The 13,926-nt window shown below is 47.3% G+C and overlaps 1 protein-coding gene across 2 annotated transcripts in view; it reads right to left on the reverse strand.

The window, feature by feature from the left end:
- Positions 1 to 13,926, reverse strand: part of LOC119955731 (uncharacterized protein C9orf43 homolog) — a 59,921-nt gene that overhangs the window by 37,197 nt on the left and 8,798 nt on the right. For both annotated transcript variants that reach the window (XM_038782236.1, XM_038782235.1), the window contains exons 2-3: positions 12,238 to 12,410; positions 7,591 to 7,768 (exon numbers count right to left, since the gene is read on the reverse strand). In XM_038782236.1, coding sequence (XP_038638164.1) covers positions 7,591 to 7,768; positions 12,238 to 12,406 — 347 coding nt within the window. In that variant the 5' untranslated portion in view covers positions 12,407 to 12,410. The remainder of the gene's footprint in view (positions 1 to 7,590; positions 7,769 to 12,237; positions 12,411 to 13,926) is intronic.

A 13,926-nucleotide genomic window follows, 5' to 3' on the forward strand; every position in this document is an offset into this window, starting at 1 on the left:
TTGGGTGAAGAAGTTCCTCCTAAACTCAGTCCTAAATCTACTGCCCCTTATTTTGAGGCTATGTCCCCTAGTTCTGCTTTCACCCGCCAGTGAAAACAACCTGCCCGCATCTATCCTATCTATTCCCTTCATAATTTTATATGTTTCTATAAGATCCCCCCTCATCCTTCGAAATTCCAATGAGTACAGTCCCAGTCTACTAAACCTCTCTTCGTAATCCAACCCCTTCAGCTCTGGGATTAACCTAGTGAATCTCCTCTGCACATCCTCGAGCGCCCGTACGTCCTTTCTCCGGTAAGGAGACCAAAACTGAACACAATACTCCAGGTGTGGCCTCACTAACACCTTATACAATTGCAGCATAACCTCTCTAGTCTTAAACTCCATCCCTCTAGCAATGAAGGACAAAATTCCATTTTCTTTCTTAATCACTTGTTGCACCTGTAAACCAACTTTTTGCGACTCATGTACGAGCACCCCCAGGTCTCTGCACAGCAGCATGTTTTAATATTTTATCATTTAAATAATAATCCCTTTTGCTGTTACTCCTACCAAAATGGATAACCTCACATTTGTCAACATTGTATTCCATCTGCCAGACCCTAGCCCATTCACTTAACCTATCCAAATCCCTCTGTAGACTTCTGGTATCCTCTGCACTTTTTGCTTTACCACTCATCTTCGTGTGATCTGCAAACTTGGAAATATTGCCCTTGGTCCCCAACTCCAAATCATCTATGTAAATTGTGAACAATTATGGGCCCAACACTGATCCCTGAGGAACACCACTAGCTACTGATTGCCAACCAGAGAAACACCCATTAATCCCCACTCTTTGCTTTCTATTAATTAACCAATCCTCTGTCCATGTTATTACTTTACCCTGTCTGTGCAGAGTCTGCACATCCTCCCCGTGTGTGCGTTGGTTTCCTCCGGGTGCTCCGGTTTCCTCCCACAGTCCAAAGATGTGCAGGTTAGGTGGATTGGCCATGATAAATTGCCCTTAGTGTCTAAAATTGCCCTTAGTGTTGGGTGGGGTTACTGGGTTATGGGGATAGGGTGGAGGTGTTGACCTTGGATAGGGTGCTCTTTCCAAGAGCCGGTGCAGACTTGATGGGCTGAATGGCCTCCTTCTGCACTGTAAATTCGATGATAATAATAATCAATGCCAATCATCTTTATCTTATGCAGCAACCTTTTGTGTAGCACCTTGTCAAAGGCTTTCTAGAAATCCAGATATATCACATCCATTGACTCCCCATTATTTACCACTCTGGTAATGTCCTCAAAAAAATTCCATTAAATTAGTTCGGCACGACCTGCCCTTTATGAACCCATGCTGCGTCTGCCCAATGGGACAGTTTCCATCCAGATACCTTGTTATTTCTTCTTTGATGATAGATTCCAGCATCTTCCCTACTACTGAAGTTAGGCTCACTGGCCTATAATTACCCGCTTTCTGCCTACCTCCTTTTTTAAACAATGGCGTCACGTTTGCTAATTTCCAATCCACCGGGACCACCCGAGTGTCTAGTGAATTTTGGAAAATTATCACTAGTGCATTTGCAATATCCCTAGCCATCTCTTTTAGCACTCTGGGATGCATTCCATCAGGACCAGGAGACTTGTCTACCTTTAGCCCCATTAGCTTGCCCATCACTACCTCCTTAGTGATAACAATCATCTGAAGGTCCTCACCTGTCATAGCCTCATTTCTATCAGTCACTGGCATGTTATTTGTGTCTTCCACTGTGAAGACCGACCCAAAAAACGTGTTCAGTTCCTCAGCCATTTCCTCATTTCCCATTATTAAATCTCCCTTCTCATCCTCTAAAGGACCAATATTTACCTTTTCCACTCTTTTTTGTTTTATATATTTGTAGAAACTTTTACTATCTGTTTTTATATTCTGAGCAAGTTTACTCTAATAATCGATCTTACTCTTCTTTATAGCTTTTTTAGTAGCTTTCTGTTGCCCCCTAAATATTTCCCAGTCCTCTAGTCTCCCACTAATCTTTGCCACTTTGTCTGCTTTTTCCTTCAATTTGATACTCTTCCTTATTTCCTTAGATATCCACGGTCGATTTTCCCTCTTTCTACCGTCCTTCCTTTTTGTTGGTATAAACCTTTGCTGAGCACTGTGAAAAATCGCTTGGAAGGTTCTCCACTGTTCTTCAACTGTTTCACCATAAAGTCTTTGCTCCCAGTCTACCTTAGCTAGCTCTTCTCTCATCCCATTGCAATCTCCTTTGTTTAAGCACAAAACGCGAATATTTGATTTTACCTTCTCACCCTCCATCTGTATTTTAAATTCCACCATATTGTGATCGCTCCTTCCGAGAGGATCCCTCACTATGAGATCATTAATCAATCCTGTCTCATTACACAGGACCAGATCTAGGACCGCTTGTTCCCTTGTAGGTTCCATTACATACTGTTCTAGGAAATTATCGCGGATACATTCTATAAACTCCTCCTCAAGGCTGCCTTGACTGACCTGGTTAAACCAATCAACATATAGATTAAAATCCCCCATGATAACTGCTGTACCATTTCTACATGCATCAGTTATTTCTTTGTTTATTACCTGTCCCACCCATAATGTTACTATTTGGTGGCCTATAGACTACTCCTATCAGTGACTTTTTCGCATTACTATTCCTGATTTCCACCTTATGGATTCAACCTTATCCTCCATAGTACTAATGTCATCCCTTACTATAGCCTGGATGTCATCCTTAAATAACAGAGCTACACCACCTCCCTTACCATCCATGATGTCCTTCCGAATAGTTTGATATCTTTGGACATTTAACTCAAATCGTGACCATCCTTTAACCATGTTTCAGTAATGACCACTAAATCATAGTCATTCACAATGATTAGCGCATCAACTCATTTACCTTATTCTGAATACTATGAGCATTCAGGTAAAGTACACTTATGGTGGCTTTTATACCTCTGTTTTGAATCTTAACACCTCGATCAGTAACCTCTCCTAAGTTATATTTCCTCTTAACCTTTCTCCTAATTTTCCTTCTCGTTGAACCCATAACTTCATGTAACAACTTGCCGTGTCGCTTACCATTTATGTTTTACTTCCCATTTTATTCCTTTTAGTATTACTGGCCTATTCACTGAGCTTCCCTCAGTCACTGTACCTTGTACTGTCGCCCTTTTTGATTTTTGGCTATGGCTCGTCTGCCTTACACTTTCCCTCTTTTCTTTCTGTCCCTGTTTTACTACCTTCCGACTTCCTGCATTGGTTCCCATCCCCCTGCCACATTAATTTAAACCCTGCCCAACAGCTCTAGCAAACACCCCCCTAAGACATTGGTTCCAGCCCTGCCCAGGTGCAGCCCGTCCGGTTTGTACTGGTCCCACCTCCCACCAATGCCCCAGGAATTTGAATCCCTCCCTCTTGCACCATCTCTCAAGCCACGCATTCATCCTATCTATCCTGACATTCCTACTCTGACTAGCTCATGGCACAGGTAGCAATCCTGAGATTACTACCTTTGAGGTCCTACTTTTTAGTTTAACTCCTAACTCCCTGAATTCAGCCCCCCCACCCCCACAGAATGTCCTGCAGCCACTCCGAGACATCCTTAACCCTTGCACCAGGGAGGCAACATACCATCCTGGAGTCTCAATTGCGTCCGCAGAACCGCCGGTCTATTCCCCTTACGATTGAGTCCCCTATCACTATAGCCCTGCCATTCTTCTTCCTGCCCTGCTGCGCAGCAGAGCCAGCCACGGTGCCATGAACCTTGCTGCTGCCTTTCCCTGGTGAGCCATCTCCCTCAACTGTATACAAAGCGGTATATCTGTTTTGCAGGGAGGTAACCCTGCACTGCCTTCCTACTCTTGCTCTGTCTTTTGGTCACCCATTTTCTATCTCCCTCAGTAACTTTCACCTGCGGTGTGACCAACTCGCTACACGTGCTATCCACAACGTCCTCAGCATCACGGATGCTCCAAAGTGAGTCCATCCGCAGCTCCAGAGCCATCAAGCGGTCTAACAGGAGCTGCAACTGGACACACTTCTTGCATGTGAAGGAGCCAGGGACAGTGGACGTGTCCCTGACCTCCCATATCGCACACGAGGGGCATGATACGGGTCTGGGATCTCCTGCCATGTCTTACACCTTAGGTTAACTTATACAACTACAATTCCAAAAAACAAAAGAAAAAAATAAATAAATGAATTTCACAATGAAAAGAAAAACTACTTACCAGTCACTTACCAGGGATAAAAAGCACCTCCTCCCATCCCAGCTTTGAATTCCCAGCTAGCTTCAAATTTCCAAACTCACTCTTAGCTGTGTCTCACTCTGGCTGTGTCTTCTCTGGCTCATTGGGAGAACTCACTGAGAACGAGTTACAAGTTGCTCTTTTCTTACAAGTTGCTGTGGGAGACTATGTACATGTGTGAGACTGTGTGAGATTATGTACATGTATGAGACTGAGTCTGTGTGTGATACCATGTACGTGTATGAAACTGAGCCTTTATGAGTGTATGAGACTTTATTTACTTTAAGAACTGTTTTTAATTGTAAATTGCAAAACTTTTTTTGTTGGATGTTAATGGGGTTAATCCTGTGTTAAAAATAGAGTTTGTTTTAATATAAAGAATCCCATCCCTATTTGTCAGTGGAATCACTCCTGGGTGAAGTACCCTTCACTCACAGTTTTACAAATTGAAAGGTTGTTGGGATTTCTCATCCAGTTTCTGAATATAAATTGGGGGTCTGGTCTGGTACTGTAACAACATGTAGGAGACTGAGAGCCTGTATGTGACTATACACATGTATGCGACTGGGAGCCTGTATGAGACTATGTACATGTACGAGACTCTGCACGCATGTGTGAGACTATGAACATATATGAGACTGGGAGACTGTGTGAGACTAGATGTACCTGTATGAGACTGTGTGAGATTCTATTTACATTTATGAAACGTATGCGTGTGTGAGATTGTATGTACATGTATGAGACGGTGAGATTGTATTTACATTTATGAGACCATGTGTGTGCGTGAGACTGTATGTACATGTATAAGACTGTGTGTGAGATTGTATGTACATGTATGAGACCATGGACAGATATCCCACTCCCACCAGTGGTGGGAATTGTGGAGGGCACAGGCACCATATTTGGCATGATTAGAAAAGTATGTTTCCTGTCAGGGGAAAATTTGTTTACAATTTTGTTCTCCCAACTTTGATGGCGAGTTAAAGCAGGTTGGGTTTCCCACTGATGTGTGTCAGGGAACACATTTGCATCTCATGAATGTTCATTAAAAGGCCAACTTGCCAGAATCCCATTACTTCTCCAAATTAAATGCTTCACCAGTGGATACTGGCAACCTTTAGCTCAGGGGTGGGCAAACTTTTCCGTGCAAGGGCCACATTCAGAAATTCACAATTTTAAAGGGCCGCATAGTATATTAAGTAAAATAATTACTTCACCCGGTTATGATTCTGGGCGCCTCATATAGAACATAGAACAGTACAGCACAGAACAGGCCCTTCGGCCCTCGACGTTGTGCCGAGCAATGATCACCCTACTCAAGTCAACGTATCCACCCTATACCAGTAAGTAACCCAACAGCCCCCCCCCCCCCCCCCCCCCCCCATTAACCTTTTTTTTTTAATGACTTGGTGGGCCGCATAAAGACCTTTGGTGGGCCGCATGCGGCCCGCGGGCCGTAGTTTGCCCACCCCTGCTTTAGCTCATCCGTGACTTGGTGCTCACTGGACACTGCCTCTGCCGTCCTTTAAAATCAAGGCTGTGAAACGGTGCCCTTTGCACAAAATGTGCCAAGGCTGAGCACAGGAGACAAGAGATGTGGGGAAAGCCGAGATGGAGACAGGGCTGGCGGGGGTGGGGAAAACACGAGAGGGAAAGGGTGAGACGGAAAGGGTGAGACAGAGGGAGGGCTGGGGGAGGGGAACACGAGAGGGAAAGGGTGAGACAGAGGGAGGGCTGGGGGAGGGGAACACGAGAGGGAAAGGGTGAGTCACAGGTAGGGCTGGGGGAGGGGAACACGAGAGGGAAAGGGTGAGTCACAGGTAGGGCTGGGGGAGGGGAACACGAGAGGGAAAGGGTGAGTCACAGGTAGGGCTGGGGGAGGGGAACACGAGAGGGAAAGGGTGAGTCAGAGTCCAGATGTGGATAGGCCGGGAAGTGTGCATCTGCTGGGAGCATTGCTGCAGTGTGATGTGGGTCCTGGGCGTGAAACACAGGTTGTGACAACCTGTCCGGGGGCAGGATGGATGGGAGCAGAATTGTGTTGACAGGCGGGGCTTGGAGATAGCTGGTGATCCTGTGGAGTGGGCTGATAGTGTCACTGGTGAGGTGCCAGTGAGAGTGCCACAGGCCAACTGCGCATGTGTCCTTTGGTTGGGGTGAGCTCTGCTATTCCCCTGCTTCTGCTGCAGTGAGGATAATACACGCGGCTGTCGGTGTGGTGCGTGAACCTCGTTATCGTCACCAGCGAGGGACCGGAGCATTCAGCGCCTGGCATAGACCCCAATTTTGGCCGGATGCCCGATTTTCCGCCCGATCGCAGTTCAAATTTGCGGAGCCGGGAGACGGAAAATTCCGGCTACTGTTTATTGGGTGAGATTGTTTCGGTGTGCGTGGCATTGTGGCAAAGCTTTTGTAGGAGTGTGAGACTGTGCGCTTGTGTGAGGTGGCGCAATGTGTGTGAGGAGTGTCTGAGATTGTTCACAGCAGCCCGTTCGCAAGAGCTCGTACTGCTTGTGGATATATTCCCCCAGTGTAGTGAATGGCGGCGCAGGATGCACGCATTTGGAACTAGCGTTTTTTCAGTGACAATTTCCAATCTCTTTGTTTGTTTAATATCAAGCTTCAAAAAATATATTTGAAATGATACAGTAGTCCCCCGTTATACCGCGCTCCGCAATACCGCGGTTCGTGATATACGGCGGGGGGGCTTATGGACCCCAACTGTCAGCTTCCCTCTCCGGATCAAAGTGAGCTGGCCGCTGAAATTGACACTGCCGGCTGATTGGAGGCAGATTCAGTGAGAGAGGAGCAGCGTTCCTGGTAAGTTTCTGTGGGTTTCCTAATATGAACTAAGGGAACTAGGTGGTGGGTTATGCAGATTCTATTCATATAGTTTCAAGGACCAGGAGAAATTGATGCTGTCAGTTTATTATAGCAATCAAACCTGCAGCCACTGCTGCATATTGGCTCTGCAACTTGTTTTTTGGACCGGAAGCATTGGATAAAACCATCGATCAGAGTTCTGATAAGAACTTACTTTAGTTGACTGCAGAATTATTACATTATGCTACCATAAGTTAAATAAAAGTTAAAGTAAGAAAGTAGCACTTCTAAATTTATTTAAAAATCTATGCATGCGCTTCCCATTGTGAGTCTACGGGGGTCTGATCTCTCCCCCCACCCCCCCGTAGACTCACAATGGGAAGCGCATGCATAGATTTTTAAATAAATTGCTGGAGCTGTACATAATAATTAACGTGTTAAATAAAATAAGTTTGGTTTTTACCTACAACTTAACAAAACTGATCTTTCTTCCAATTTCTTTCTGGGCCTCACCTGTCTTCTATGTTGCTCCCGGTCATACTGACTGTCTGTGGGCTCCCAGGACGAGCTGCTACATGGGGCTCTGAGATGGAACTTGGTTTCCTTGATATTATGGGCATGTCAAATGGGCCGACCTTGTGGTCTGCACTCCACTGGGGGAGTTCCAGTATATTCAGTGATGGCAGGTCATCTGAAAAATGAAAGGTAACAAACTCTCACACAGGGTCCAGTCAATTCTCCAACTTCCGCGTATCACCCATTACAGAAGGTGTCCATTCGGCCCATTGTTCCCCCTGATTGGCACTTTGGAAGAGTTGTCCAATCGGTCCCAATCTCCTGCTCTTTCCTCATAGCCCTGCAGCTTTCTTATTCAAGTTTTTACTTTGGAAAGTGACGATTGTATCTTTCAGGCCGCTCCAGCTCATAACAACTCTGGGTAAAAGAAATTCCTCTCTGGTCACTTGGTTCTCCATGGAACCTTAAAGATCCAAAACCCTTTTAATTTAATGAAGCACTTCACAGGAAGGCAATCAGACAAAATTTAACACTGAGACAGATCGAGGTGCTGGATCAAAAGATTGGTCAAAGAGATCAGTTTTAAGGAGCACCTTAGTGGAAGGAGAGACGGAAGGAGAGAGGGGAGGAAAGGAAGGGAGGGGGGAAGGATTTGGAGAAGGAATCCGAGAGTTAGAGCCAGGACAGTTGAAGGTATGTTCATCGATGGTGGAGTGAAAAATAAGAAAGAAAAGGTTTAGTGATAAAGTGTTTTCCACAACCACCAGACATCTCAAAGCGCTTGACAAACAATGATTTTAATTTTTTTTTCTTATAAATTTAGATTACCCAATTATTTTTTCTATTAAGGGGCAATTTAGCGTGGCCTATCCACCTACTCTGCACATTTTTGGGTTGTGGGGGCGAAACCCACGCAGACACGGGGAGAATGTGCAAACTCCACACGGACAGTGACCCAGAGCCGGGATCGAACCTGGGGCCTCAGCGCCGTGAGGCGGTTGTGCTAACCACTAGGCCACCGTGCTGCCCTGACAAACAATGATGTGCGCTTTTGTTCAATGTTGTAATGTAGAAAATGCAGCAGCCAAGCCACACAGCAAGACCCACAAGCAGCAGTGTAATAATGATCAGATAGCACCAGCCTTGATTTTTGTGCTCAAGCCCTGGACTAGGGCTTGAACTGGCTACTTTGTGACTCAGGGGCGAGCGTGCTACAAATGGGGCCACAGTCAGGGTTCAAACAGAAAAGCACAAGAAGCTAGAATTGGAGAGGGCAGAGGTATCTCGGGGCTGTGTGGGGTTTAGAGGCAGTTTAGACAACAATGGCTTGATACATGGTCTGTACAGTTGTCTGAGGTGATGGCTGGTAGCTGGATTAGGTGACCCTGCAGAAGAGGAAGTGCTTCTGATTGCCACCCAATGGTTATTGCTGGAAAACCATCAGATTGAACCAGGTTCAGAAGCTGTGGAACTCATCTCCAGTAATGGGCAGCAGCCCCCACCTCGCTCTGTCACCCACCCCACTTTCTGCCAGTCTTCCATGAGACGGAAATCCCAGTCCCATGTATTGGCCCCTTTTTCGGATTGATTTATTGGATCTGAGCCTAATCCCAAACCAACCGACTCCAGACAATCACTTGCTGTAGGTGGATTATTGGGCCTTGCGGATCATTATATTTTGATCATTTGTCCTAGCATCTCCATAATTGGCTCACTGTCAATGTCTGCCTTGGGTTGTTTTACCATATTAAAGGTGCTATATAAATGCAGCTGCTGCTATAGCTGTGGGAGGGGAAATTGCCGACCTCTGCTGGGAAGTCCCTCAAAGCACCAGGTCTCAGGGTGCAGACATTCCCACGGTCACTCAAACATTCAGAATGAACGTACTGCCGAGGTTCCTCTTCCTATTCAGATCTATACCGATCTTCATCCCCAAAGCCTTCTTCTGCAGGATAGTTAAACTGATCATGCTGTTTGTATGTGGGGGAGAAAGGAGAAAAGTTGTAGGTGGCCTGGCACTACCGAATTTACAAATCTACCACGGAATCATGAAATTTGCAGTACAGAGGCCATTCGGCCCATCCATTGCGTCTGCACCTACCCTTGGAAAGAGCACTCTACCTAAGCACACCCCTCCACCCTTTTCCCGTAACCCCACCCAACCTTTTTGGACACTAAGGACAATTTAGCATGGCCAATCCACCTAACCTGCACATCTTTGGACTGTGGGAGGAGCGGAGCACCCGGAGGAAACCCACGCAGACACGGGGCGAGCGTGCAGACTCCACACAGACAGTGACCCAAGCCGGGATTCGAACCTGGGACCCTGGAGCTGTGAAGCAACGTTGCTAACCACTGTACAACAGCAGAGAGAGTGAGGGGATGGATACGTGACCCAATATGGAATGGGTGAGGATGGAGGATTGTTCTCGCAAGGGACCGACCCTCCAGGGCCTCGCCATGGCAGCACTCTCACCCCCCCCCCCTCCCCCCCCCCCCCCCCCCCCGACGAAATACACATCCTACCCAGTGGTGGTAGCCACAAAAAGACATGGAACCAGATGAGGCAACATTTCAGTCTGACTGAGATGCCCCCCATGGCTCCCATCTGGGGAAACCACAAATTCCCACCAGCAATGCTCGACACCACCTTTAAAAAATGGAGACAGGACGGGAGGGATGCTAACAGTCAGGGACTTCTACATACGGGACAGACTAGAGACCTTGAGCGACCTGACGGAAGACCTGGAACTACTGACAGGACAGGAACTCAGGCACCTCCAAATTCAAACACTTTCTCTGCAAGGAGACAGCAAGATACCCCAGGCCCCCGAGAGAGACACTATTAGAGGAACTGATAAACAGAGAAAGTAAGGGGGGGGGGGGGGGGGGGGGCGAAACTGTGGGAACATCTATGCAGTTACTGGACAGGGTAGGACTGCCACTAGACAAAGCCAGAGAAAAATGGGAGGATGAACTGGGGAAGGAAGCGGGTTGGGGACTCTGGAACGAAGCACTGAGCAGGGCTAACTCCACCTCCTCCTGCACGAGGATCATGCAGTTTAAAGTGCTACACAGGTGTAACCAGAACCCAAATGAACAGGTTCTTCCCAGAGGTGGAGGATAAATGTGAACCGTGCCAGGAAGGCCGGCCAACCATGCCCACATGATCTGGGCTTGCCCCAGACTTGTAGGGTTCTGGACAGCATTCTTCGAGATAATGTCCAAGGTTGTGGGGGGGAGGGTGGAGTCGTGCCTGAGAGTGGCAGTCTTTGGGGTATCGGAACAGTCAAAGCTACATATGAGGAAGCGGGCCGACGCCCTTGCTTTCGCTTCCCGAAATGGCAAGCTGGAGAATCCTGCTCGGCTGATGATCAGCAGCACCACTCACAGCTGCAGACTGGCTGGCAGACCTGGCGGAATTTCTCCACCTGGAGGATCAGACGAAGGCTGCCACTAAGCATGGGGGCCATTCATCAGCCTGTTCAGGCCAACAGTGACTAGAGAAAGAGGAGGAGAGGGGGGAGAGCAGACAAAATGCTAAATGCAAGTAGGTACAAAGGAGGAAGGGGGAGGAGGTGAAGAGGGTACCCAAGGGAGCCACAGAGAGAAGCATGGGGTGAAAAAGGGAGGAGGAGAGGGGGCAGGAAGCCCCCCTGAACCTACAAAGTCTACAACAAAAGCTGCTGGAAAAAGGGCAGGAGCTCTGCAATAGAACACCCAGGGTGGAAGAGAGGGATACCAACGAGGGGACGGGGAGAAGGTATATTAAATATGTATGTAAAAAAAAACTGTACAACATGTAAATACTGGACACATCTGTGAAAAGTATCACTCTGTAAAATTGAAAAACGGCATTAAAATCATTTTTTAAAAAAACCAAGCACTTAGGAACCCCTCTCCCCCAGCACCATGTTACTACTGTATCTATATTGATGTTAACCCAGCCCCATCACACTGTCCCTCAGTAACCCCTCTCCCCCAGCACCGTGCTACTACTGTATCTATATTGATGTTAACCCAGCCCCATCACACTCTCACACTGTCACTCAGTAACCCCTCTCCCCCAGCACTGTGTTATTGATTGTATCTTTATTGATGTTAATCCAGCTCCCTCACACTGCCCCTCAGTAACCCCTCTCCCCCAGTGTTACTGCTTGTACCTTTACTGATGTTAACCCAGCTCCCTCACTGTCTGTCAGTAACCCCTCTCCCCCAGCACCGTGCTACTACTGTATCTATATTGATGTTAACCCAGCTCCCTCACACTGTCACTCAGTAACCCCTCTCCCCAGCACCGTGCTACTACTATATCTATATTGATGTTAACCCAGCTCCCTCACACTGTCACTCAGTAACCCCTCTCCCCCAGCACCGTGTTACTGACTGTATCTTTACTTATGTTAACCCCTCTCCCCCAGCACTGTGTTACTGACTGTATCTTTACTCCAGCTCCCTCACACTGTCACTCAGTAACCCCGCTCCCCCCCAACGCCCTGTGCTCCTGACTGTACCTCTGCTGACATTAACATAGCTCAAATAAACTTTGATACCAAACAACAAAATTGGTTCAAGCAGTGAATCACTGCATTCACACATCAGGAAACGCTTAATCTAACCCCTACTCTCCACCAAAACCTTTACCTTCATTTTCTGGAGGGTTTTGGGGGACATAAATCCCTCCAGATAATCTCCTGCGAGGGAGTCCACGCTCAAGCCGCCTCAGGGTATCCCAGCACAGCGGGTGCTGACAGAGCGCAAAATCGCACAGGGTCTCATCCACATCTTTGAGGAGTTCACGCACTGCCGCCATATTCCTTGGGTAATAATAATAATCTTTATTGTCACAAGTAGGCTTACATTAACACTGCAATCAAGTTACTGTGAAAATCCCCTTGTCTCCACCCTCTGGCGCCTGTTGAGGTACACAGAGGGGGAATTCAGAATGTCCAATTTACCTAACAAGCACGTCGTTTGGGACTTGTGGGAGGAAACCGCAGCACCCGGAGGAAACGCACGCAGACACGGGGAGAACGTGCAGACTCCGCACAGACAGTGAACCAGCAGGAAATTGAACCTGGGACCCTGGCGCTGTGAACAGTGCTAACCGTTGTGCTAAAGGAGACGTTAAACAACAAGTTTTTCACCCAGTCACTCCTCAGAACTGGGGTGGCTGGAATCTCCCCTTTGGAAATATGAAGAGCCTGGTGAAGAATGCCTGAGCAGACCTGTATTCATCTGGCCTCAGGTTGCTGTACCTTTGTGTATTATTATCAGGTTATTCCCCTTGCCGTATCAATCAAGAACATTTTCCACATTTGTTGTTCTGTTTGTCTTCTGAAAGTGAGAATGGACAAAGGAATTGAGGCGGCTGATGTCATGCTGGCAGTTCTCGATGTAACGATTGAGACTGCAAGAATATTTACTGGCGATCCTTGTGGTTATGTCAATAGCTAACATCCTCAGAAAAGGACTCAGCGTTATCCCCTCACACCCCCACCTTAAATGAATTTCAAGCCTGGCATGACGTGGAGCTGTTCTTCCATGACCTACACCTCTGCGTCCATTTCTTTGACGAAGAGTCCTGTCCCCGATCAATGGACCCTTTCACTCATCTCCAACACTCTCTCTACACAGACTCCTCCCTCTGGCCACTTAACATCGCTCAATTGTTTAATCGAGAACTGCCAGCATGACGTAATGCGCCTCAATTGCTCTGTGCCCTGCACTCCAACCTCTATCCCTCTGAACGTGCTGCAGTCCATGCTCCCAGGTCCAACACTAACATTGTCATTAAGGAACAATCCAGAATGGGTGTTGCTGTTGTTGTCTGAGTATGACCTCTCTGCCGAATGCCATTTCCCTGACATTTTCTCCAACACCCCCCCCCCCCCCCCACCACCAAACATCAAGCCATTGTTTCGATACTGTCACTGACCTCATCACCTCTAGTGATCTTCTCTCCATGGCTTCCCACCTGATAGTCCTCCAACCCTGTACCACCTTCCCCTGCCATCCCAAATTCCCATTCCGAAGGGACCATTCTCTTCCAATACCCTGGTCCATTCCTCAATCACGGCCAAACTCCTATCCCCTTCCTAAAGCACCTTTCCACTCAAGCGCAGGAGATGCAATATCTGCCCTCTGTACTTCCTGTCTTTTCACTATCCAGGGTCCAAAAATCTCCTTCCAAGTGAAGCAGCGATTTACTTGGACTTCTTTCAATTTAGTCAACTGTATTCACTGTTCACAATGCCGATTCCTCCACACTGGAAAGGGTAAACGCAGATTAGATGCTTGCTTTGCAGAATAATTCTGTTCAGTTTGCAAGGA

The sequence above is a fragment of the Scyliorhinus canicula genome, chromosome 21 (genome assembly GCF_902713615.1).
Source record: "Scyliorhinus canicula chromosome 21, sScyCan1.1, whole genome shotgun sequence".
NCBI classification, from domain to species: domain Eukaryota; kingdom Metazoa; phylum Chordata; class Chondrichthyes; order Carcharhiniformes; family Scyliorhinidae; genus Scyliorhinus; species Scyliorhinus canicula.